This window comes from Leiobunum rupestre, chromosome 5 (assembly GCF_980474605.1).
Source record: "Leiobunum rupestre chromosome 5, qqLeiRupe1.1.hap1, whole genome shotgun sequence".
Taxonomy (NCBI): domain Eukaryota; kingdom Metazoa; phylum Arthropoda; class Arachnida; order Opiliones; family Sclerosomatidae; genus Leiobunum; species Leiobunum rupestre.
The window spans coordinates 29913513-29940491 of NC_143388.1; the positions used below are offsets into that span (position 1 = coordinate 29913513).

At 38.6% G+C, this 26979-nt stretch overlaps 1 protein-coding gene across 1 annotated transcript; it reads left to right on the forward strand.

The window, feature by feature from the left end:
- Window positions 1–5941: 5941 nt before the first annotated feature.
- LOC149944086 (transient receptor potential protein-like) lies at window positions 5942–26977 on the forward strand. Its single transcript, XM_090174807.1, has 14 exons — window positions 5942–6017; window positions 8769–8931; window positions 12496–12733; window positions 14027–14371; window positions 19802–19972; window positions 21261–21495; window positions 22242–22394; window positions 22458–22710; window positions 24036–24290; window positions 24362–24557; window positions 24620–24781; window positions 24852–24887; window positions 25216–25399; window positions 26064–26977. Exons 2-14 carry the CDS (start codon window positions 8771–8773, stop codon window positions 26897–26899), a joined length of 3225 nt encoding a protein of 1074 aa, XP_090030933.1. The 5' UTR covers window positions 5942–6017; window positions 8769–8770; the 3' UTR covers window positions 26900–26977.
- Window positions 26978–26979: the final 2 nt, after the last annotated feature.

The window sequence follows — 26979 nt, forward strand, 5'->3', positions numbered from 1 at the left end:
TCATCTCGCTCAGCGTAAATATAAAGGTATCTCCTTTGAATTATTTTAAATTTCCCGCTCATTCTGACACCAAACGCTTCGATCATGGGCAAACTATTAGTTTTGCCAAGGAGAATTAAGGGAAGGGGAGTTGTATTGAGGCTCCTCTTATGGCTGCATCCGTACAAGGAAAATTAAGGGAAGGGGAGTTGTATTGAGGCTCCTCTTATGGCTGCATCCGTAGTCAGAGAGTGTGAGACGCCCAGTGGGTGGGAGCGGGAGGAAAATGTATGTAAAATACCGGCTCGCGTTCTTGTTTTGAGCGCCCTCTAGTTCAAAAAAATTGTTGAAGGTTATTTCGGTTTTTATTTTGAGAATTCGGCTGCTTTGGTGTTTGTTTTTCTAATGCCGTAAATTAGTAAACAATTTGCAAAACTCAAAATATTTTTTTATATGGAAAATGCTCTTACTTTAGTTATATGATATTAATCTTCGCGTGATAAAAACATTCTAATTTTATTTACTAAGTAAATCTAGTCGACATACATTTTTAGCGTATTCACGACGAAACACCGAAGCAGCAAAATTCTCAAAATAAAAACCGAAATAACCTTCAACAATTGTTTTGAACTAGAGGGCGCTCAAAACAGGAACGCGAGCCGGTATTTTACATATGTTTTCCTCCCGCTCCCACCCACTGGGCGTCTCACACTCTCTGACTACGGATGCCGCCATAAGAGGAGCCTCAATACAACTCCCCTTCCCTTAATCCTCCTTGGTTTTGCCCATGCTTTGAGTATCTCTCTCTCTTCCTCCATGCTACAATGCGAGCGTAGCGCGACCATAGACTAATATATGTATTAGTCTATGGCGCGACCATCACTGCTTGGGCAAAGCTTTAAATGTACTATATTAATTTTCACCTCTGATCAACCTCTCCCTGATATTTTACAAGGTTTAACGCCCATGAAATATTTCTGGCTACACTATTTTAGATCAAATTTAATTTATAATCGTTTAATATTTTAAAAGCGCCAATGAAAACTTCCTTTCTAAAAAAAAACATTATCTTTGGATATATCTATCTTCAGAAATATAGATTTTTGAAGATTGGCATTCATTTATAAAGGTATAAACTAGCAAATGAGCTAAATGAAAATTTAAATCAAATATTATTTTGGTAATATAATATAATATAATTTAAATTTCCTTTAACCAAGAACGAACTAGCTCCTTTAAACATTTGAGCAAGGCAATGCTGGAGCCATTCTAAAATGTGCATCAAGTTGTACATTATTCCCGATAATATTTTTAATAATATTCGTTTAAAACTTATTATATATATTATAAATTGCATATAATCATAAGTTTACTAATATACTAGCTCCCTATAAGCTGCTTGAAAACTTCCACATATGTACTATAAAATTAATATAGGAGATCATTTTTAGCCTGTATACCCCACTGTCCGCCATCTTATATTTGGGGCTGAGAACATTTTATGTGCAAAATACTTTTGTTTTGCGGAAATCTTGAACCCAAGATGGTGGACATTTTATGTGTAAAAAACGCTTTTTGTTTTGCGGAAATCTTGAATCCAAGATGGTGGACATTTTATGTGTAAAAAACGCTTTTTGTGGTGGAAATCTTGAAACGTTGAAGATGGTGGACATTTTATGTGTAAAGAATGCTTTTTGTTTTGTGGAAATCTTGAATCCTTGAAGATAGTGGACATTTTATGTGTAAATAACGCTTTTGTTTTGCGGAAATCTTTAATCCAAGATGGTAGACATTTTATGCGTAAAAAACACATTTTATTTTGAGGAAATCTTGAATACAAGATGGCGGCCATTATTACCGTAGCAAATTCTATATTTAATATCTCGATGGTAGATTTTATAATGGATACGATATTGTCCCATGTTTGATTAACCCAGTAATAACAGTGAAGGTGGATTGTGTCTTAAGCTTGAGGCCAGCTAGTTTTAGATGTACACCGATTTGTTTATTTCACACTTTTCACAGAGAAGAAATTTTTGCTACGATAATTCTTCCTACCGGTGTCAATATTGCTTGAATCTTAATTAAAGGGGAACGGCCAAGCTTTTCCAAATATAGCCTTATTTCCGTATCAAAAGATTAACAAGACGTTCAATATACTAACACGTACTTTTTTTGTATGGAAAAAATAGCTTTTGGCCCAAAAAGGTGAAACGAAAAATAACGCCAGGTGTTTGGGTTTGAATTTTCGCCGCCATCTTAGGGGCTGCCGCCAGCGCCCCTAACCCCGTACAAAGATATTTTAAACTCGTACCCTAGATTTGAATACTGAGAGCTTTCCCATTGACGGTTTTGTTACGAAGCGTTTACCCTTTTCCGGCACGTGACCTCAGAAAAATCGGGCTCCATCAGTTGGGGTAAGGCGCAAACCATGCAGCGAATTTTTTCTGAGTTCCGGCGGGAAGTGGATAAACGCTATCGGCAACGCGCGAGAGAGTGATTTCGAATCTAGGGTACGAGTTTAAATTATCTTTGCCCCGTATGAGCGATTTGCGAACTATCCTAACTTTTAAAATCACGCAATTTAGGCTTAGGTCTCTTATAACTGGAACACGCCGCGCGTGCCAAACATATTATTTGCGTCTTCAACAGCGCGCGTTTTTACGTTGTTTTTCTGTCTCTCCGACTTCTCACCAGGTGTCGCGGCGGACGCGCGCTTTTCGATTTCCCGAAATTTCTTTATTTTAATAAAAATTAACCACTCAATATTTGTTTATGCGGTTTTCGCCATAAAATTTAGTTTTTAATGGGCTATAGGGCTATCTAACTGGTTAAAGCTTAAAACTGGTTCCCCTTTAACGTTTAATCAAAAATATGAAACTTTGGCAGTATTACCAAGCCCTATGGGGGAAATTCATGAAGAAACAAGTGCTGAAGTTAAAGACTGTCATCCCAATCTATGATCGAACCTCTTTAATGTCCTAAGTGAAAGATTTCACGACAAACATTTTCACAAAGAAAGATCGATTTGTTGAAAATATTCTTCTAACGGAAATGGTACAATGGAACAATACGCTAAGCGCTGTCTTTACTAGACTGGTCAAACATTGGGCAAGAGTCTATCCGCGACGCAAAATCTGCTGTCTTCCGAAGAGTATGTCTCGCAAAAGAACTCTGAAGGAAAATCGAGTCTTGACTGGTCAACCCCACCCGAAACATCCAAAATTTTCAGTAACCTTTAACACTGTAAGACCATAGTAAGTGTCTAATTCAATTCTCTTAATTTGAAATTACGATGTACTCTTTAATCATATGTAACATAATTATTCATAAGTATGCCTTTGTACAACATTTCCATAGAAAAGAGTTTCATGAGACCTTATTTCACATGGAGCATGAAATAAACGGACCCAAAAATTTCATAATTCTTATAAGCCTTGTGCTATTGGAAAGGTTACCTTGTAAACAATCTCGTGACAATGACGTAAATTACGTCATATCCCGTGAACAAGGATTCATTAAAGAAAATGCTTTTATGGCATACTTATGACCGATTATGTTACCTATGCTTTTATGGCATACTTATGACCGATTATGTTACCTATGCTTTTATGGCATACTTATGAGCGATTATGTTACCTATGCTTTTATGGCATACTTATGAGCGATTTTGTTACCCATGCTTTTATGGAATACTTATGGGTGATTATGTTACCTATGCTTTTATGGAATACTTATGAGCGATTATGTTACAATAGCTTTTATGGCATACTTATGAGTGATTATGTTACAATAGCTTTTATGGTATACTTATGAGCGATTATGTTACATATGCTTTTATGGCATACTTATGAGCGAATGTTACATATGCTTTTAAGGCGTAATTATGAGCGATTATATTACAGATATGCCTTTATGGCATACTTATGAGCGATTCTATCACATATGCTTTTATGGCATACTTATATGCTATTATACTATATATGCTTGTATGGCATACTTATGAGCGATTCTTTTACAATAGCTTTTATGGCATGCTTATGAGCGATTATGTTACAATACCTTTTATGGCATACTTATGAGCGATTATGTTACAATTCGCGACCGAAACAGCTCTAGGTGGCGATGCGGTGCCTTAGTTTTCCCGCCACTTCTTGTGTGTGTAGCGTCTGCTAGAGCCGAAAATAAATACATCTGGGGTCTATGAAGTTCTGTGTTGTATTCTAATAATAAAACTAGTAACTTCTGAGGAAAATATTATATATTTTTATATATTTCAGCGCGATTTAAAACTTTGATTGTTAGTACCGTCTGCTAATGCGCGACCTGTTACTGCTTCCGTCTGCTGCCGAATGAGGGCGTATCCATAGTTTTCGGTCGCGAATAGCTTTTATGGCATGCTTATGAGTGATTATGTTACAATAGCTTTTATGGCATACTTATGAGCGATTATGTTACATATGCTTTTATGGCATACTTATGAGCGATTCTATCACATATGCTTTTATGGCATACTTATATGCTATTATACTATATATGCTTGTATGGCATACTTATGAGCGATTCTTTTACAATAGCTTTTATGGCATGCTTATGAGCGATTATGTTACAATACCTTTTATGGCATACTTATGAGCGATTATGTTACAATTCGCGACCGAAACAGCTCTAGGTGGCGATGCGGTGCCTTAGTTTTCCCGCCACTTCTTGTGTGTGTAGCGTCTGCTAGAGCCGAAAATAAATACATCTGGGGTCTATGAAGTTCTGTGTTGTATTCTAATAATAAAACTAGTAACTTCTGAGGAAAATATTATATATTTTTATATATTTCAGCGCGATTTAAAACTTTGATTGTTAGTACCGTCTGCTAATGCGCGACCTGTTACTGCTTCCGTCTGCTGCCGAATGAGGGCGTATCCATAGTTTTCGGTCGCGAATAGCTTTTATGGCATGCTTATGAGTGATTATGTTACAATAGCTTTTATGGCATACTTATGAGCGATTATGTTACATATGCTTTTATGGCATACTTATGAGCGAATGTTACATATGCTTTTAAGGCATACTTATGAGCGATTATATTACATATGCTTTTATGGCATACTTATGAGCGATTATATTACATATGCTTTTATGGCATACTTATGAGCGATTATATTACATATGCTTTTATGGCATACTTATGAGCGATTATGTTACCTATGCTTTTATGGAATACTTATGAGCGATTATGTTACATATGCTTTTATGGAATACTTATGAGCGATTATGTTACCTATGCTTTTATGGCATACTTATAAGCTATTATACTATATATGCTTTTATGGCATACTTATGAGCGATTATGTTCAAATTAGAAAATAACTAACTAATATAATCGTAAATTCATTAGTCAATTGCTTTGTCAGTCCTTAGTCACAATGATTTATATGGTCATTATCATTAAAGAAGAATTCAGTGATTTCAGTCTCACGTGACATGACGTCATCCATGCTTTTTCGCATAGAGAAAAAACCGCACAAAATGGCGGCCATAGACAAAGCTACCAAGTGAAATTACTCTATAGGAAGTGTCATACTTATGTTTATTATGGTTACGTACGCTAATAAAAGTATGATCTAAAAATTTGAAAAACAAGGCACAAACATCAAATTTACGGGACCTTAATTGCATTATGTCCCCCCAAACAATCACCCAGAATCCCCCCGTACACTTGGTCAATAAAGATTTACCTATGAAATAAATAAGGCTCGATAGACAATGGCAGGGTGGGGGCTATCGCGGCAGGTTGAAAGACAAAGAAGCCTTAGAAGGACAGCCTACTCCCGTACCGAAAATCCGGGTCATCATACCTCAATCTTGTTAATACACTGTCATAGCGAATGCGCTCCTAGATTACTCCAACAAATTAACGAGAGAGTTCTAATTTTGGGGCTCGATCATTTCAGCCCATTGGAATAACGTCAGATCACAGCCACGTTAACGTTTTTAAGATGACAAGATAAAATAGTACCGTCGATTTAAGTACCACGAATCAGGTAAGAGTATTCCGTTGGTTTAATAATAATATTAATAATATTTATCAGCAGTAGCAGAAGTTGATTGGTAAAAATGAAACAGGTACCTACGAAGGCTCGACTATTGAGTTTGGAATAAATAGAGGTACAACTAAATCTGGCTAGCGCGGGACCAATTTCATATAAGGAGACTTTATCAACTTTTTCGTTCTACCGTGGCGGCATCTGTCTCTAGTGGTGGAAACTATATTGCAATTGAATTGTTTCGTGAATCTGATGCGAAATTGAAATGTATGATTACTCGTAACAAACAAACATTTCAAGTTGTTTAAAAATAATTTTATCCGGTCAGCACGATCCTTTTTAGCTCAAGTTACGGCGAGTTAGCTAATAATTATTTACTTTTAGCCATATAATTTTACAAAATATAGATGGCGCTACCGCCTAATTATAAAGATGAATTTCATACAGTCTTATCAGAACAGGTCCCGCGTAACCATGGCAACCGAAATCGTAATTGTAATTCTAGCAGTATTATTCCCAATTCAATGGGCTCGACTCTCGAGGCGATTTTTATGGGAGTTAATTTCTGATCAAATAGCGAATGTGTACACTGCAACGCTGCACAAAATTTTCTGGGATGTAAACGATGTCAAAATAGTATAAATTTATTACATTCCGGAGGCAAGGGCGTGCCAACCTTTTTACGAGAGCGGGGGCACATACTTTGGGTACGTCTAGTTTGTCATAAGATGTTCTGACAAAAATATTTTTTCTTAGTCACAAAAATTCTTAGCGTAAGATTCGAAACAGACGCGTTTCTTTTATTAAATAGGCTCCAAATTTCGGTGGCAAGAAAAAAGAAAATTGAGCATGCTTTTCTCCCCCCCCCCCCCCTCACTTGGCAGAGGCGGGCAGAGTCAACCGTAAATTTCACACTTTACTGACTTTACACACGTTTTGCCACCGAACTTTGGAGCCCCTTTAAGAATTCTTTGCGCATTTATTTATCTAAAAAGTCAAAACCAAAACGCACGTGTTTCTGTTAGGCCTTGGCTCTAAAGGACAATTTTAAATGAGTGGGTACTAAATTAACTGTTAGACATTAAAAATTAGTGACCTCGGTAAAAAAGCAGGGGCAATGCCACCTCTGTGAAATAGAAACGGGGGCAACTCGCTCACGCTGTACTCGTAGTTGGCCATGCCCTTTACCGTAAAACAGTTACTTTTAGGTCCTGGCTCTCGAAAATACTACTTGTTGGTGATTTCCCGGGATAATGAGTTTTTGAAGCGTCTATTAAAAAGTCATAAGAACGTTTTTTTTTCTTAAATAAACTGATTATAAATTTAAGCAAACTATTCGAAAATTATATTAAAATGCAAGTATCATTATTTATAAAGTCAAATTCACGAATAACGATGAGGAAAAACTAATAGCGTCTGCTTTAGCCGCTACCTATCTAGGTTTCAATGGCGAACCAAAGGGGGCGTAGCGATAGTTTTCGGTCGCGAATACCCCTGTAGCAATTCAGGGTCGGCCCGAATCGACCGTTGGACAAAAAAAAAATTGTACGACTCTCAAATATTAATATTTTAGTCGAAATTGGAAAATTTTCTGGAATTTTTTCCGCAATTAATTTTTCCGGAAAATTAACAACACTACTTCATAACATAACCGTCAATCGGAAAGCTCTCGAATCTAGGGTACGGAGTTCTATATTTTCTTGGGGTTTTGAAAAAGTAACAAATAAATCTTCATTAATAATATCTCAATTAACATTTTTAATTATATGAATGTAACCTACTCGAGTTGAGAGATTTTTAAAAAAGCAAACATTTGCAGATTGAATATATGATCTTTTTGGAAAAATTAGTCTACAGAAAAGAAGAGATTTAAAACAATTTCAATTTGTTTTATTAAATCGCAAAGTTTCACAGTTTTCCGCGATAAATTGGCCAATAAAATGTCGGATTTGAGTCGGCCGTTGGTCGAGCAATAAAGGTGTCATGTCTTTTTCAAGTCACGACAGCCATTACAATTTAAGGTCGGCGTTCGGACTGTAAATAGTTAAAATGATTAGACTTATGAGTCTTCAAGTGGTTCAAAATGTTTGGTCACCATACCGACTTTAAAAACGACCAAAAACGTTCTTAAGCCTGGTTTTCACTGGGCTAAAAAACGGCGGAAATTGTTTTACGCAAATATATTTCCGGCGGATTTTCCAAGGCTTTTCCGCCCCTGGTTTTCACTGGGGATTTTTTCAAGCGGTTTGTAATTTGGCGGTTTCGATAGCGCATGCGCCGAAGATTGTATCTTTACTGACTCACAGAATTAAAATGGACGCCACAGATAACTCCAATTTTTCCGATTTTCTTTCATTTCATTGTTTTTAAAACATCTATTTGCTTTGTCATATAAAAAAGGAGAAGCGCGAACCTCTTCTACGAATAACTCCCGTTGACTACCATTCATTCTTTTTTGTTTAGAAGTCATCGTGACAAACTGACTAAATTACAATAACAATGTTTATAAACTAAACGCGTCGCTTTTTAGGCCTAACAAATTGAATCAAACCGAGAGTAGTGAGCTAGTGACGTCAACGCACGTTCTACACTGATTGGTTAGCACATTGCGTATTTGGACCAGGACCCAAAAGCGACTTTTAGACCAAAGCCCGACCCTAAATCGACTCTTTGTGCTACAGGGGTATAGTTCTGGTAGTAGAAATATAGCTCTATGCATTTCTTGACGAATAGACTTTACAATTTTAGACATGTCAAGCATCATTAAGGACGCCTTGGGAAAGGTGAAAGAAAAGGAGGAAAAGTTGGTGGCCATGTCAGCTTCTTCCAGGTTCAAAGCGAGGGAGTTGACCGTCTATGAAAAGAAATTCTTGCTTCTCGTGCAGAGAGGGGATGTCATTGCCGTTAGAAAGTAAGTAAACATCACGAATCTAACGGATCAATACTTTTATATACGTATAAACCAGGTTCTAATTATCTACGGAGGCACTTAGAAAAGCAGATGTCACTGACACGCAATCCCTACGAAGAGTTAAGGAAATTTCTGGAGCCCTGAGTGCCCAAATTGATATACAGGGTGGAAGCCAACGCCGTGGTCCAGCCTCGATACTTCTCCTAGTAACACCATTGCACTGCGGGTTGAAAACTTCTACAGGCGCTGGTAGGTCAAAAATCTGAAACTGCAGTTTCCGTTCGATAGGATTGGGGGTAAAGAATAATCGGGTTGACCCTTTTCTTACTTACTTATTTTGAATTTAAAAAGGCCGGAAAATAACTAAATCGACGTTCAATTTTCCGTTATTACGTAGTTAGGGATAGATGTAAAGAAATCATATATGATTCCAGTTTGTAAATGTTTTCAAAATTTAAAAAAAAATATCTCTAACTAATTAATAACGGAAAATGTAACGCCCATTTCTTTATTTTACGACTTTTTAAATTCAAAATAAGTTAAAAAAAAGGGTCAACCTGATTATTCTTTACCTCCAATCCTATAGAACGGAACCTGTAGTTTCAGATTTTTGACCTACCAACGCTTGTAGAAGTGTTCAACCCGCAGCGCACCGGTGTACTAGGAGAAGTATCCAGGCTGGACCACGGCGTTGGCTTCCACCCTGTATAGTGACTGTGAAGGCTCAATAGTTTTTATCAATTGTTATACCATTTACAACACAACCATAAGTCACATGATTACAATAAGTACAGTGGCGGCGATCCCGTGTGGGGGCTCTAGGGCTCGAGCCCTCCACAGGGAAAAACATACGGTGACAGAGCCCCCACAAAAATAAAATTGATTATCTAACTAGTAATTAATCATGGAAAAATTTCTAACCTCGCCGCCTTTAATTTCGTCCGAATTCCGTCTTTTTACAGAACTTATTATGATATTGAAGATGCAAGTAACATTAAGGTGAAATAAGCATAAAATTGATTTCGTTAGATTGGTCCAAACAGAAAATCGCCTCGTCGTGTACCCTGTTTTACACAATTATCTTAAGTTATGCTATTAAGTGATCTAGCCAAGGAGGATAGGAAGGGAGGTGAAGTAGGAGGGATGAACGTGCCAGTATCCTTGTAAGAAGCTTAGAGCGCACTCGGCGGGAAAATTTAGAAGTTCGTCTGTACAAGACGGCGGTGGCAAGGGCGGCTACTAGTCATTCTATGTTCATTTCTGGGTGTACCTAGACAAAATTGCATAAGATAGTATCTCAACCACCTGGTTCCTAGGTGAAAAAAATTAGAAAACCCGGAAAAATAAAATGGTTTACCGCGGTACCTCTGTTGGGTTTTGCCGGAGAATCCACTTCAATGGGCAAAGCTGGCATTTTTCATTATATTTTTGGTTAGCATAGGTAAAATTATTACAAAATACATCTCAACGATTTCTGGGTTAAGAAAATATACTTCACCTCGGTATGACCATAAACCTATCAACCCCTAAGTTGGAATTGGGCATACGTGCACAAGTATTCAGCACTAGACCGGCGCGGGAGAAACTAAAATTAGGATCTACGCTACCTGGCGGAGAAAAAGGGCAAATCCTCCCAATACCCCTCACCCCTACCACCTATACTACCACTTGCTATCTACGAAGCCGTTTCCGGTAGCATGCATTGGGGGATTTGTTCAGAAGTTTCGGTTTTGCACCATCAGGTGGATTAATGTAGCCAATTTGTCCAGTCATTAGTCAAACGTTAAAATCACATTCATTTCAAACTGAGGGGGGGGGGGGGGCTTGATAGTCTTATGGTATCACTTAATCCCCTCTAAAAAGCAAAGACTACATTTATAATACATTTTCAGTTGAAATAGCCGAAATATACACCAACGCAGTGATGGGCATTAGTAATGTTATAGGCAGTTGATTTTCAGGTTACCAGCGCAGTTTTAAGGTTAGACCGGTTAAATAGCAATTGCAGGTTGGCTGGATCATTGTTTTTTTTGGACAGTGGTTAGCTCCAAGGTCGTGATGCTGGAATGTTCCCGAACTGCAAAATGTGTTTCAGCAACTCAACTAAAATTTACAAAAACTACTTTGGGGAGGAGGGATGAAATGGCTTCTCCTTCTGCTTAGCAAGTGCTACAACGTTTTCAAAATATATTAAAGCAAGTGTCGGCTCGACGTGTACTAGCTCTTATTTGATGTCGCGGCTAGTGTCGACATAACAACAAGATGCTTAAGCTACATTTTGACCCAAAAGGCGGGACATAAAAGTACCCCTCACGTTTATTGGATCGTTCGTAAATTTGAAGATAATTATAGTAATTATTAACAATATATTTTATATTATTTAGGTTAAAGCCCACTAAATATAGTAACGCTTATCTCAAATTGTATCTGATAATTCGGATTCATTATTATAAGATTCAGTCAGTGACGGCGATCCCGTGGGGGCTCTGGGGCTCGAGCCCCCACAGGGAAATCCAAACGAGGGCAGAGCCCCCACAGAAATTAAATTGAGGAAAAATAGCAACCAGGGTAAAATTAATAATATCACTGCCTTTATTTGGGTCCGAATTCAGTCTTTTGACAGAAGTTATTTTGAGATTGCAGATGCGAGTAGCATTAAGATGATATAACCTTAAAATTGATTTCGATAGATTCGTCCAAACAGAAAATCGCCCCGTCGTGTACCCTATTTTACCTCAAATACCTTCGTTAAGTATGTGGCCAAGAAGGGCTTAATTATCTAGCCATGTACACAGATATTTTTCTAAAGATATCGACTTAACTTTTATTATCAATGCAATCCATGCCGGATGAGATATTATAAAGAACACTTAAAAATATATAGAAATTTAGAGCTGTACATTTTCTTGCTTCAGTTTTAATTATATTCATTTTTGGATGAAAAAATAATGGCCCGGGCCCCCACAGAAATATTTTCAGATCGCCGCCGCTGGATTCAGTTATAGCTTAGCAGTCAACTGACTTATACCTTTAATAGATATAAAATCTTGCGGAAAGCAAATAAAATTAAACAATAATTAAAATTTCGAAAGAAATTTAATCGGGATGTATGTAAAATTAATAACTATGAAGCATCTGAAGTCTGCAATGAATTCGTAGTAGTTTCGGGTTTAAATTATCTGCAGGCCCGATAAGAGAGTGGGAAGCCGGTGAAAATGACTGGGGCCCATGCTGACTAGGGGCCTGTGATTGAAGAAAAGAGGTATACTTCTCCCGGGTTTCTCCCCGAAAAAGTAAAACTACCTCTAGTAATAAAGGTTCTTTTTCGGGCCCGCTTTCGGCGGCCCTGATTATATGGTTTGCATATTGACTCGTATCAACTGCTCTGATAATATATGGATGCCGTACGTGATTTTAATGCGTACAGTTTCGTGGAGATTGTCACTAAAATCCATCGATTTACTAGTCTTATATTCTTTCTTTCATTACAATGTTTCTTTTGAGATATTGCAAAGTGTATTCCTTTTTAGTAAAGATGAAATTGTCGTGTGTTATCTATCTCAGGCTAGTAGAAAGAAGCAAGGACAACCCAAGATTCGACTTGAACTGCACGGACCCGTTGGGAAGAACCGCTTTGGTGGTAGCTATCGAAAATGAGAACATGGAACTGATGCAAGTGCTGCTGGAGTTCAAAGTAGAAGCGGGAGACGCGTTGTTGCACGCCATCAGCGAAGAGTACGTCGAAGCAGTCGACGTCCTGCTTCAGTACGAGGAATCTTTGCATTTGCCGGGGAAGCCATACGTAAGACATTTTTGTCTTATGTCATTAGGACTATCCTGACCTTATTTACGTTATTATTAGGCTGAACTATCTAAAGAAATCTTTACATGAATTATACCAGAAGTTTATAATACTTGTGAAGTATCCATCTTGGCCCAGGGGCGTAGGAACGTTCTAGAAGATGAAGGGGGTAAAGAGAAACGAAAAGGGGTCTGGAGAATGGTTTTTAATTTTTAATGGAGTGTAGCTTCTCCGAATGCATGTGTGCTGTTTACTACTATGTAAATTGGCGGGAAAAGACTGAAATTTAAACACAGTTGAGGTTCTATAAGCTTTATATGCTTTTAAAATGAGAATTTGAACCTTTTGAAGATTTCAACTGACCAAAACGTTGGAGGGGGCAATAAAATTAGTTGCCCCTCCCAGCAAAATTCTAGGGAGTGGAATTGCCCCCCTTCCCTCGCCCCGGTTCCTACGCCCCTGACGAGCAGACAGATTTCATATATTCAACCTAAAACTAGCTCGGTAGGCGGCGATAATTGTTACCTAAATATTAACTACATGTACGCACGAAACTTATATATCAAACGTAAAAATACACACACTTCTTAAAAATATTTACTTATAAACCATATTTTAGTTCGAAATTGTTTTTGAAAATAACTACATGAAGTATTTCACCCTCAACATATGTTCTTCCAAAAATAATTTTGTATATTCAGTGCGAGCCTGCGAAGGTACAAGTTTCGAGTTAATAGCATAACATGGCCCGACAAGAGACGGGGAAAGCCGGTACAAATTACCGGGGCCCGTGCAGCTAGAGGTCGGGGATGGTTAACTTTTATTCAATAGATAAAGCTATCAAAATTATTCGTAAAATGTTTTGATCAAGTAATTTATATATCTGTATTATCCGATTAATTTTTTGATAAATTTGTAAAATTAATCGGAAAAACGACGTTTTTTTCGATAAAAAGCTCAAATTTTACGAATAATACATGTTTTTTAATCATTTTCCGAAATATTAACCGGTAAATTTCTTTGTTTACATTTTTTCCCCCAAAAAAATCAATTTAATCATGGATAATGATTAACCGTTACCGACCTCTACGTGCAGCCTAGGGGCCCGGGACTGAACATACGTTACATACTTCTCTCCGAAAAAGTAAAATTATCTCCCGTAGTAACTGCTTTCTTTTGGCCTGTATTTTATGTTTTACCGGGGCTCTGAACATAAACATTATAGAGAGATGGATCCTATTCTACTAAGAGTGGTATTATAAACTTACGGATATTATTTTCTTGCGTATTTAGAGTTGGGAGGCTATAGAGTCAAACAGCGCCACTTACACCAAGGACATCACCCCGTTAATATTGGCCGCTCACAGGGACAACTACGAGATTCTCAAGCTGCTCCTGGACAGAGGGGCCTCCTTGCCGGTCCCGCACGATGTCCGTTGCGCGTGTGACGAATGCGTGGTCAATTCCAAGGAAGACTGTCTCAGACATTCCAGATCCCGTATCAACGCTTATCGGGCGCTGTCTTCACCTTCGCTCATAGTCCTGTCCAGTAAAGACCCAGTCATGACCGCTTTCGATTTGAGTAGCGAAGTTAAAAGACTAAGTACCATAGAAAACGAGTTCAAAACGGAATACAAGGTAAAACTTGCAGCAAGAATATATTTATTTTTAAATAGGGAGAATGACTATGTTAGGGTGGCCACAATATTATCAGATTCAAATTCCCTGACTATTCCCTGTTTTCCCTGTCCATTTTAAGTTATTTTCCCTGTCTTTTTAAGGCCAAAATTAGACAGAATTGAACATTTACATTTATTAGGAATTAATAAATTTAATCAACTTATATTTCAGTACAAAAAATATTTCAAAGTTAAAAAACCTTTTAAGGATCTCAATAATAACATAATTTGCCATAGATCTAGAGTAAATTACCTTAAAAAAGTGTCAAGATAAAACTGAATTCCCTGACTTTCTACAAATTTTAAAAATTCCCTGTCCTTTCCCTGACGTTTTAGAACCATTTTTGAATTCCCTGACTTTTCCCTGATTTCCCCTTTTTCCCTAACATGTGGCCACCCTGTATGTTGAGACGATATTCCTAGCTCCCAATCCCCATCACGCTCCATAGAGAGATGCTCGAAGATTAAAGAGTAAAGCCTAGTTTTCACTAGGTCAAAAACGCCACGACGGTTAGCTTCGACGCAAAAAATCCCCGTTAGGCCTAATACAATATTTTTGCGTCCGCCTTCGCCGTCGTCGCGTTACTGTACTACTGAAAACCAGCCCTAAGTTGCAAATAGATTTTCGGATTTTCATTTGAAAACGTATTCACTTGATGAAATACCGTCGTTAAGTTTATTTAATATTATAATGAAATTTGTATGCAGCGCCCCGCTGCGGCTTTTATTCTGAACACTGCCTTCTATAATACTAGTATTATAGAAGGCACTGTTCTGAACATTGAGTTGGGAATATTAATCTAGAGGTCCAAACCGTCCAATCAAAACGTCGGATTTCAGTATTTCGCGAAACAAGGTTTTTAGAAAATAAGAATACTGCCGTCTGCTCCCAAATGACGAGAAAACTTTATCATTCTACCCATGGCGACGTCTATCTATCAATGGTTCGTTCAAATACGACGCGTTTTCCGGCAAAAAGATTTTTTGTTCAAAAATAATGGATGGCGCCACGGGTCATTTGATAACGTTTTCTCGTCATTTTAGAGGAGACGGCACATTCGTAATTTTCAAAAACTTGTTTCACGGGGAGCAGATTTGATTGGATCTCTAGATTAATATTCCCAACTCAATGGTTCTGAACGATAATTTTTTCGTACCTAGTTTGTTACGTCATGGACTATGGTACTCTCTGATTTTTTCCCCACTGCATCCGGTAGATTATATAGTCCCCACTATCCCACCAAGATGATTCTTGTAATATCATTGCTAGATAATATGGCGATGCCAATTTACCGCGCGCTCTAAAGAATAAGCGGGAGCGCGTGTTTTTAAAACCATGTAAGCACCCACGTACAAAATTCAGTAGTAGAAACTCATAATTCTATAGGATATTTTTCGGATTCGACCACGGAATTAGTAGCATCTACATTTTGTATGCAAGCCTAAACTCTATATTGGGGATAGTGGCCATTGAGAAATAACGTGTAGTCAATGACGTCAATCACCACGCTAAAATTCAAATTGTTTTGGCGTTCTAATAATTATTTCTAATTAACTTCGAAGCGGAAAGCAATGAAACTTTATATTTCGGTACTTTTAACGTAGGCGCTTCGTTTAAAAATAAAATTAAGGCGGTAACGAATAATTTTCAATTTACTCTTTAAGCTCTTTCCCCCAAAAAACCAAATCCGCCCTGTGTCTCATTGGTTCCCTAAAACTGACGTCACAGTAGTCATTCTCCCTAAGATTATACAGGGTCTTTTTTTTTGCTCGGAAAAGTGTTTTTTTTTCAAAAACTATTTATAGTACCGATTTCAAATTTGGAAGGTCAATTCTCTATACCGGGGGACATCAGTTTGAGAAATTTGAGCGTTTTCGGTAATGTTTTTCACCAATTTTGAAAAATTATTTTTCGACCACTAGGTGCGAGATAAAAAAATTCTATTATAAAGTTGTAGGCCGTCATCGAAAACCCTTAAAAATTGTTCACTCGACGAAAAACAATTTATTTATCAGTGAAAATTCGAGCTTGAAAAATTTACAAGTTGGTGAAGCCAAATTACGATTGTTTGAAACGATAATTGAAACCGAATTACCTAATCCAGTTGAAACTTTGGTTAAAAAAACGACCGGATTTAAAAAACACGAAGCTATAGGTCAATCCTAAACATGCATTGGGTATTTAAAGGAAAACTTTGGGAGATTATTATCAGTGTTTGATAATATTTCGAACAATGCCTCGTTATTCAGTAGCTGAGCGTACCGAGATAGTTGCCATTTACTATGGAGAAGCAGCGCAAAACCTTAGAAGAGTGACTGAAATCTTCGCAGAAAGACATCCAAATGGAGCACCATCTGTAAATACAGTAAGACGAGCAATTCACGATTTCAATCAATTTGGTCACTTGCAACCTAGGTTTCGCGGATTGGGTCAACCGGATTTAGACTTCGATAACAATGTACTCGCGTACTTTGTGGCATATCCTCGTCACAGTTGCGCTAACGCCGTTGCTGATTTGGGTTGTTCTGCAAATCGTGTGTGGAAAATTCTTCGTAAGAATCGCTATCACCCATACAGAGCTACGCTCCACCAAGGACTAATTGACGGAGACCATCAAAGACGTTATGAATTTAGCAACTGGTTACTAAATGCTGTCCAAGAAGATAGACAATTTTTGCGTCATGTTTTGTTCTCCGACGAAGCGTCATTTTCTAGAGATGGGCCCTTTAATCATCAAAACAGCCATCTTTGGTCTGACATCAACCCACATTGGGGTTTTGAATATCATCACCAGGTTCAATTTGAACGGGTCAATGTTTGGGTTGGACTTGTTGGAAACCGTTTGATTGGTCCCTTTTTCCTGCCGACGAACCTCAACGGCCAAAGGTATTTACATTTTCTACAGAACGAACTGAGTGACGCAATCGACGACCTTCCATTGGCTGAAAGACGTCAGTTGTGGTTTCAGCAAGATGGCGCCCCTCCGCATTTTTCCCGGCAAGTAACTGAGCACCTCAACAACGAGTTTCCTGAAAGGTGGATAGGGAGAAATGGTCCAGTGCATTGGCCAGCAAGGTCACCTGACCTAACACCGCTGGATTATTTTCTCTGGGGATTCGTTAAAGCAAAGGTATACGCCACGCCCATTGAAACTAGGGAGGAACTCATTAGACGAATAATCAGTGCTTGCCGAGACGTCCCACCAGAAATGGTAGAGAAAGCGTTTGAGAACTTAATTGTCCGCGCACAAACCTGTGTTGCAGCCAATGGTGATATTATTGAAAATGTTTTGTAAAAATTTATGTGAATAAAATATCTGCATTTAAAAACCAAACGTGTGCATTTTTTCAAGTGTGAAAACTCTACTACGTTTGTATTAGACTTGTTCCCTTTTCAATTATCGTTTCAAACAATCGTAATTTGGCTTCACCAACTTGTAAATTTTTCAAGCTTGATTTTTCACTGATAAATAAGTTGTTTTTCGTCGAGTGAACAAGTTTTAAGGGTTTTCGATGACGGCCTACAACTTTATAATAGAAATTTTTTATCTCGCACCTAGTGGTCGAAAAATAATTTTTCAAAATTGGTGAAAAACATTACCGAAAACGCTCAAATTTCTCAAACTGATGTCCCCCGGTATAGAGAATTGACCTTCTAAATTTGAAATCGGTACTATAAATAGTTTTTGAAAAAAAACACTTTTCCGAGCAAAAAAAAAGACCCTGTATAAATACATTATTTCTTGCAGGAATAGGCCTTTTCATAAAATAAGCTAAGCTTGCTGAACTTGGTTTTATCTAGGAGAAACAAACACAAGACCCCACACAAGGAGAACGCAACCCGTCAAAAGTCGTACATTTTTCATTGGTTAGACGCTTTAGCGCCTGCTGCCGTCGGAAGTGGAAAATTCGGAAATTATCTTCCCCCTTTCTGTAAAACGTTCAGCATAATGAAATTTGTACACAACACTGCGTTAGCGTGTTTTAAGGCTAGATGCGTTCTCCTTGTGTTTGTTGCTCCTAGTTTTTATATAGCTCATTCGTCACGAAAAACGTAGAAGTTCAGTTTATACTATATACAGCGTGCCTCGTTGAATTTACTCTTATGGTCGGGGCTTTTCGTAGTGAAACATCATCGGTACGTCACCCGTGACGCAGCAGCGACATCAAAACAAGAAGGCCAATGTTACTTTATAGAAACGCCTATTAAGCCTTCATAAGTAGCGAACGGGTGGGGTGTAACAGTGACTGAAAGTCCGCTGAAGACTCGCTGAAGAAGTCGGGGTTATTTAACTTCGCGCCATCTAAGAGATGGAGATAACTTAAAGGCCTAGGTTTTCTTCTGCCTATCACCCTTTAAATTTACTTTCCTTCCAAACAAATACCCTGGTGATAGGCCAACAGCAGAACACGTTGGCCTACCACCAGGGTATTTGTTTGGAAGGAAAGTTAATTTAAAGGGTGACAGGCCAACGTGTTCTGCTGTTGGCCTACCACCAGGGTATTTGTTTGGAAGGAAAGTTAATTTAAAGGGTGACAGGCCGACGTGTTCTGCTGTTGGCCTACCACCAGGGTATTTGTTTGGAAGGAAAGTTAATTTAAAGAGTGACAGGCCAACGTGTTCTGCTGTTGGCCTACCACCAGGGTATTTGTTTGGAAGGAAAGTTAATTTAAAGGGTGACTGGCCAATGTGTTCTTCTGTTGGCCTACCACCAGGGTATTTGTTTGGAAGGAAAGTTAATTTAAAGAGTGACAGGCCAACGTGTTCTGCTGTTGGCCTACCACCAGGGTATTTGTTTGGAAGGAAAGTTAATTTAAAGGGTGACTGGCCAATGTGTTCTTCTGTTGGCCTACCACCAGGGTATTTGTTTGGAAGGAAAGTAAATTTAAAGGGTGATAGGCAGAAGAAAACCTAGGCCTTTAAAGCAAAATAAGAATAGAGTTGAAAATACCCATTCATATCGAATTGGGGTCTTTAAAAGGTCTTTTATGGGGGTCAATAGGTTTTCAATTGGTTAAAATACCCATTCACATCAAATTGTAAACTTCAATTGGTCGTTTATGGCGGTCTAACGGTTTCCAATTGGTCTTCTATGGGGTTCAATGGGATTTTTATTGGTAAATAATACTCATAAATATCCCATTGGAATTGATTATTGGTTTCGTATAGGAAATGTATAGGTTTCCAATAGGCTAATATTTCCAATACCTCCCCAATCGCCAAACAATACGATTCCCATTGGTTTTCAATTGGAATACAAACCCAATCAGTTCCCAATAGACATTTGAACGTTCCAATTGAATTCCTATTGGTTTCCAATGTTTTTTTTCGTCAGGGAATTTCGTAGAGTGAATAGAAAGACGATAATTTAAGAACCTTTTCTAAAAGGCACTGCGTGAAAAACTGGAACAGTTCGCAACGAACTTGCTTAGCCACGCCAGAACGTCTCATGAACTCAGCGTCTTGCTTAACTACGATCCAAGTTCATTCGCTTTCGATCGCAACGAAAAAATGCAGTTGGAAAGGTTAAAGTTAGCCATTAAATATAATCAGAAAATGGTAAAGTTTCCGACCAACTAGAGGTGTGCGAGTCCTGGTAAATTTTACACGCTCGAGTCGTCCAGTTTTAGAAATGATTTGGTGTCCAATATTTTGTAGTTGAGTTATAATCTAGTCCTAGACCATACGTAATTAAATGTTTATCCTGGATAGTTGTCCTCTCCGAAACGGGTCTTCTCAAAGTAAAGCCTCGACTACTAGCGCGATTTTTTGGAAACGCGGCAAATTCGCTTTGGTTCCATTCCATTCGACCGAATGCGGTTTTTTTGTGTCCCATTCAACCGAAAGTAGCCCAAATGTGCGATTTTTAATTAAATATATTTTTGGTCCCATTCGACCGAAAGTAGGCCAAATGTGCGATTTTTAATTAAATATATTTTTGGTCCCAATTAAATTCCATTTTACTACCGTCGATGGAGGCTCTAAACCTAACCTGATCTAACCTAACCTAACCTGAACCAACCTAACCTAACCTTACATAAACTAACCTGACCTAACCTGACCTGAACTATAACCTAACCTAAACTATCCTATACTAACCTGAACTATAACCTAACCTAAACTATCCTATACTAACCTAACCTGACCTAACCTAACCTAAATTGAATGGGACTTCTGAATTTTCTAACCCTTTGGGCTCGAAAATATTTGTTCGAATGGGAAGGCTATTTTTCGATAGAATGGGACCTTTCAATGCTTCAGCCCATTGCGCTGGAAAAATGAAATTATTTGGTCGAATGGGATTTCGGTCGAGAGGGACGTTACCGAAAATTCAGCATTACGTCACGTCGGTCTAAAAATTATTTAAACCAATGAAGACCTTATCCAATTACGGTTCGTCCCCTTTTTCCCCCCGTAGGGTAAGAAGAGTAGCCCTATCACGTAATTTTACTTCAATTCTGTGGTGGCGAATATTTCGAGACGTGGTAAAAATGGCTGCCCGTGGCCTTTTTAGCAGATAAGTTCTGGCTAGCAGACGACAAAATCCAATTTACTCTTTTTACACTTCCTTTCCGAGTAGCCCTAAAATCCTGGAGCAGACGAATAGTTTATGGTATAGAGAAATTCTCAGCCCCGGAGCCGGCGAATGGTTCGTTTTAGGGTTAAAAGATTACACCTTTAGTCCGAGAACAAGCGAAAAGAAACCAACTATTATTGGAAGCGACAATCTAAGGACTGCATAAGTCCTAGAAATGCAATTTGCGAGTACGATTCCGGACACGAAATTTTTAGCACTCGCGCACCTCTAATGAAACCCCAGTAAGCCATATTGAACACAGAAAATCAGTTTGTAGCCCACTCGAGCGTTCAGCAACTTCTGGCATCGGTCTGGTACGAAGGTATGCCTGGATTCAAAAGAAAAGGACCGCTCGGTCAGATGGTGGAAATCGGCAAATTAGGTGTCATGTTCCCCATCTATTGCACGGCGTATCTTCTGGCACCCGAAAGCAACTTGGGGAAGAAAGTGAAGCAACCTTTCGTTAAATTTATCGCTCATTCCTCTTGCTATAGTTTTTTCCTGCGTAAGTATCAAATATTAAAGATCATAACTTTATCAGGATCTTTTTATGGAGAGGACTGCCTTGGACTAATCTATAAAAAATACTTAATTTCTTTAGCAAACGCGAAACCTCTGCCTATCTCTGTAGCGGGAGAAATAGGCTTGACAGCTACTGCTCAAGTGCGAAAATATCACAAGGAGCGGCCATGTTTACAAAACATTAGACGATGATTCTAATTTTTAAATACCTTAGCAAATGCGCGGAGTGAGTTACGCATTACTTAGTTTTAGGGAAGCCGAAACGTCCATGTATTACGATTAGTCCAAAGGTCAGCGCACTACCGGGTTTTTCCACAACTCGTTCGTCAGTTTGAGGCCGGAGAAAATTATCACTGTGCTGTTTTGCGCCATCTATATTGGTATCACAAACTACACATAATAAATTATATAAAACAAATGATTATTATGCTTAATTATTTGTAATAATATAATAATATATAAAAAAATAACTTATAATATATATTAAAATGTAAAATTTAGTATCCTAGTGTGCTGCTTTTATTAAGTCTACAATAATTAAAGCTCTAAATATTATATTAACCTAACTAGCGGTCGTAAGATTACGCTACAAGACACGGTGATATTTTCCCCCACCAACAGCAGTATACACTTCCGACGAACTGGTTGCACTTTGTTATAAACTCATCCATTGACCTCTCCATAAAAAGATCCTGACTGTATTTATAACACAAAAATTCGTTTTTCAAGTACTTCTGATTATGGCATCTCAACGCGCCGAGTCGCTGGCGATAGAATTCTTAGGAACCGACAACTTGCGATCGTGGTTGGCGGAATACGAAAGGAAAGAGCGTGGAAAGTATCCCCTCGTTGTAGAATCAGCGATTATAATTTTTATTTTAGGTACGAAATCTTTTCAAAAATCTAAATGTCGATTGCGATTTCGTAAATTGTCGTATTTTTCAGGTTTTATATGGGGCGAAATCAAAGAGCTGTGGGATTCGGGCATCGCAAATTACGCTAATGATATGTGGAATATATTGGACGTCATTACCAACATTTTCTACACCACGTGGATCGGACTCAGAGTCGTGGCTTGGTATCAAGTCAATAAAGAAATTAATTTAGGTTATAATCCATGGCCCGAAAGAGACCAATGGCACCCTTACGACCCAATGCTCTTATCAGAGGGTATGTTCGGAGCTGCCATTATCTTCAGGTATACCAACAATTCTAAAAGAAATAACCCGATCTCAACATGCCATGGTGACTACCGAAATATTTCGCGGAGGTTCTCTAAAATTACACAAAGATTTTGAAGCGTATTCTATGTTTACGAAGACTACTCTGAAATTCCGCAAAGTACTCTAATATAGCGCGGGGTACTTAAAGATTACACCGAGTACTTTAAGATTTCGAATAATACTTTAAGATTACGTAGAGTACACCGTGTTTACGCTGGGTACGTACTACGTAGTCTACGTGGAGTATGCAGATTACGTGCATTACGAGTAGCATGTACAACGATTACGAGGACGGTCAGCCCCTCGATGACAATAATGTACACTCTTAAAAAAAAGGGTTTATTTTCAAACCTTTAAGGGTATTTTCTTGTCCCCATATTTAACACCTTAACAGGTTTATAAAGGATGTTATTCTACACCTTACAAAGCAGTTTTCCTGCTAGGGTGTTTATTTACACTGTTTGGGGTATTTATGTCCTACGTTTTGGTTCCTTTGTTAACAGTTTGTGGTATAAAACTATTCCCTTCAGGGTTATTATCTACTCCCTCTAGGGTACAAGACTACTCCTTTTAGGGTACCCAACGACTCCCTTCAGGGTGTTACACTACCCCCTTCAGGGTTCTACAATACTCCCTTAAGGGTTCTATAATACTCCCTTTAAAGTTTTTAACTACTCCCTTTAAGGTTCTAAACTACTGCCGTAAGGGTGCTACAATACTCCCTTTAAAGTGTTAAACTACTGCCTTAAGGGAGCTACACCCTTACCAGGTGTTAAATCACTCAATTTACGGTGCAATATAACACCCTCTATACACCTTTTCAAGTGTTTAATTTGGGACAATAAAAATCTCTTTAGGGCGTTTAAATTAACATTAAAGAGTGTTTTTTTACAGATATTACACCCTTAATATACCATTAAAACACCCTTTTTTAAGAGTGTAACTAGAAAATTTCGTCTTATACAACAATAGTGGATTCTATAACATAAAAACTGGTCTTACCCAACTTGTTAAAATGTTGCTTCTAAGTCACAAGACCCAGCTTTATTAGAATATTCTTCATACGATCAAGTGATTTGAACATGCGCTAGAAAAACCTTTCATCTGGCGACTGTAGCGCGCCCTCCTAGACTTGTAAAAGCAAGAGACTGTTTCGTAAGAGCAACATTTAGAGAATAAGGTCACGTTACTTTATAGAAAGGACTATTTACATTAGCTTAAATCCTAGGCAGTGGGATCGGCTTATTACCCGTTGTTACGTGATAGTAGTACGATTAATGCGTTATTTTCAATCTGGTAGTATCCTCAAAATGGTCCACATTTTTTCCATCAATCCGCATCTCGGCCCTCTTCAAATTTCGCTCGGTCGCATGGTTTTCGACATCATCAAGTTCTTCTTCATTTACACGTTGGTCGTCTTCGCGTTTGGCGTTGGCATGAATCAGCTGCTCTGGTACTACGCGGAAAACGACAAAAAATTGTGTTACAGTCTACCCAACGATAAGCCCAATCCTCATCACGAAATGTCCTGCGAAATTTGGAGACGATTTGCCAAGTACACAGTTTTTCTACACTTGAGAATATATTATACAGATTATGTCTATTGATACCATTTGTACCATTTAGTCTATTCGAGACATCGCAGAGTTTGTTTTGGGCCAGTTTTGGTTTGGTGGAGCTGTACAACTTCGAATTGACAGGCATACAGAGTTACACCCGTTTTTGGGCCATGCTCATGTTTGGCAGCTATTCCGTCATCAACGTTGTGGTGTTGTTGAATCTACTCATCGCCATGATGAGCAACTCCTACCAAATAATCTCAGTAAGTTGCGCAATGGTTTCCATTCTTTAGTGGGAAGAGTTTTAAGTAACTGATCATTTTAGGAACGATCGGACACCGAATGGAAGTTTGCCAGAAGTAAATTATGGATGAAATACTTTGAAGAAGGAGATACTTTGCCTCCACCTTTCAATATTATGCCGAGTACCAAAATGCTCAGAAATATGTTTGGATGTCACGTTAAACCTCCTTCCAACTCGGTCAAAGTACGTAATGGTAATTTAATAGCACATTCCTTGTAATTACAATTTTAATATGTCATACAATGATTCGTAGATAAAAGAGGGAAAAACCAGAGAGGCAGAATACGAAGTAAGTTTCCTGACAAAATGGATTGGGTGCTTCAATAAAACCCATTTAGTGGAATCTAAGCTTTGGACCTAAAGCTTAGTTTTCACTTGCACGTGTTATATTGTATTTTTATTGAGCAACACGCCGTTACGGGTGCTAGTGGAAACTAAGGATTAGTCTGCACTATCGCACGTAACTGTGCGTCATTCAATTTTGGAAAGTTCAAACGTTTTTACGCGCCTAAAGAAAATTACTTTATTACGCGCGCTAGTGGAAACTAAGCTTTACGTCTAAGAGCCTATTTGCTATGAGAGTGTAGAAATTAATATAATCATTTAATTACTATTAGAGAGTAATCAGAAGTTTAGTTCGGCGTTTCGTGACCAACAAACAGAGGGATTCGGATGGAAAAGCAGTAACGGAAGATGACGTGAACGAAGTGAAACAAGATATCGCCACGTTCCGATACGAACTCTTCGAAATTTTGAAAACCAACGGCATGAACTGCGCCAATATCCATTGCGAGAAAGACAGTAAGTTGTTTTAATACCACCTCTTTTATACCTTGGACCAATACACTAGTGGACCCAAATCGTAAGCAAAAATCCGATTTTTAAAATTGTATCGCCCGCCAGCACCCCTACCGAGCGAAATGCGAAACTTTTCCCCCCAAGTACGCGCGTAAAAACGTTAGATGACTGTTAAAACCGTGATCGCTTCCCGACAAGTGGGTATATTTTAACAACGAGACGAAAGATGGCTCCTTGATTAAACCATTTAAATTAATGAAATAAGTGTCCTTATCTTTTTTTAATTTTAGGCATTCAACGTCTTTAAAGAAGTTAAAAAAAATTACATACCAAAATGGTTTGAATGCAACCGTTTGCACTTTTCAACGCCATATTTTTTGAGGGTATAGATTCTTAAAAGTTGAAACTTTTTTTTTCCTACGAGAGAGCCTAGTTGTCGGAATTGTCGAACTGAAGTGCCAGAATTTAATTACAGAAATTTCCCGTGCTTTACAATAACGCAAACAACGGTTAAAGACGTTTGGTGACTTTGGTCTAACGTCAATCGCTTATGCTGCGTCCAATATCGGACACCATGACCCATATAAGTTCCAAGCACGCAAATTCTAGTTCAGTAGGTCATTGGTCCAAGCTTACATCCTATTGACCACAATGTTGAAAATTACAGCTGGCAAGAAGGAACGAGAATTCGAAAGACGTCTGTTGAAGGGATTCAACATCGGACTGGTGCAGACCGTAATAGGAGCGGTCATGAGTCAAAGCCGGGGCAAAAAAACCGGGTTCGACATGCTCAGAAGGATGACTGGCAAACGGGCCAAAGCTCAGAAAAATTGGAACGCCATAGTATCGGCCGCCAAGGAACGCCACACTCAAATTGGCTCCAGCCATCCTAGTTTAAGCGGAAGTCTCAAAGACTTACGCGAAAGAGTCATGAGCGAGAAGGACATCGAAGACATTCAACTGAACAACAGAAACTTCTCCCGGCCAGCGCTAATGTCCGCGCTAGCCAGAAAAGCCAGATCAGAAGCGACACTGCAAAGACAACAGGTTCAAATGCAAAAATCAGACACTATATGCACGGTTGAAGACTTAAAAATGGAAGAACCTCAGGTTGAAAATAAAGAAGTTAACGTTGAACCTGTTCAGGAAACGGGAGTGGAAGCGGATGAAGTAGGAGATGTCCAGGTTGTGACTGCCGAGATTTCACAAACAAATGAACCAGAGCCGGCCGTCTTGAAGGAGGAAGAGGAGGAAGGTGTACCAGAAGCTACTGAGGAACAGGCCGAAACGGAAATGAAACAGGACTCGGACGAAGGGGAAGTGAACGAAGCTTTTCAAGATGACGAGGCGTCTCTAATTGAAAATGATTTCAAAGAACCGGAACTCCCAAAGAAGGAACTTCGCGTACGAATCTCTGTGGATGAGGTGGAACAGGATAAACCAGTGGAGCACACGACGGCTCAAAGCGAAATCCGGCCAATACGGAAAGGACCTTGGTTATAAATAACGAAACTAACTTCGGGATCTATTTATGTAGAGGTCATCTTTGTCGTATATCGAAGTGCACTCCGTTTGTCTGTCGC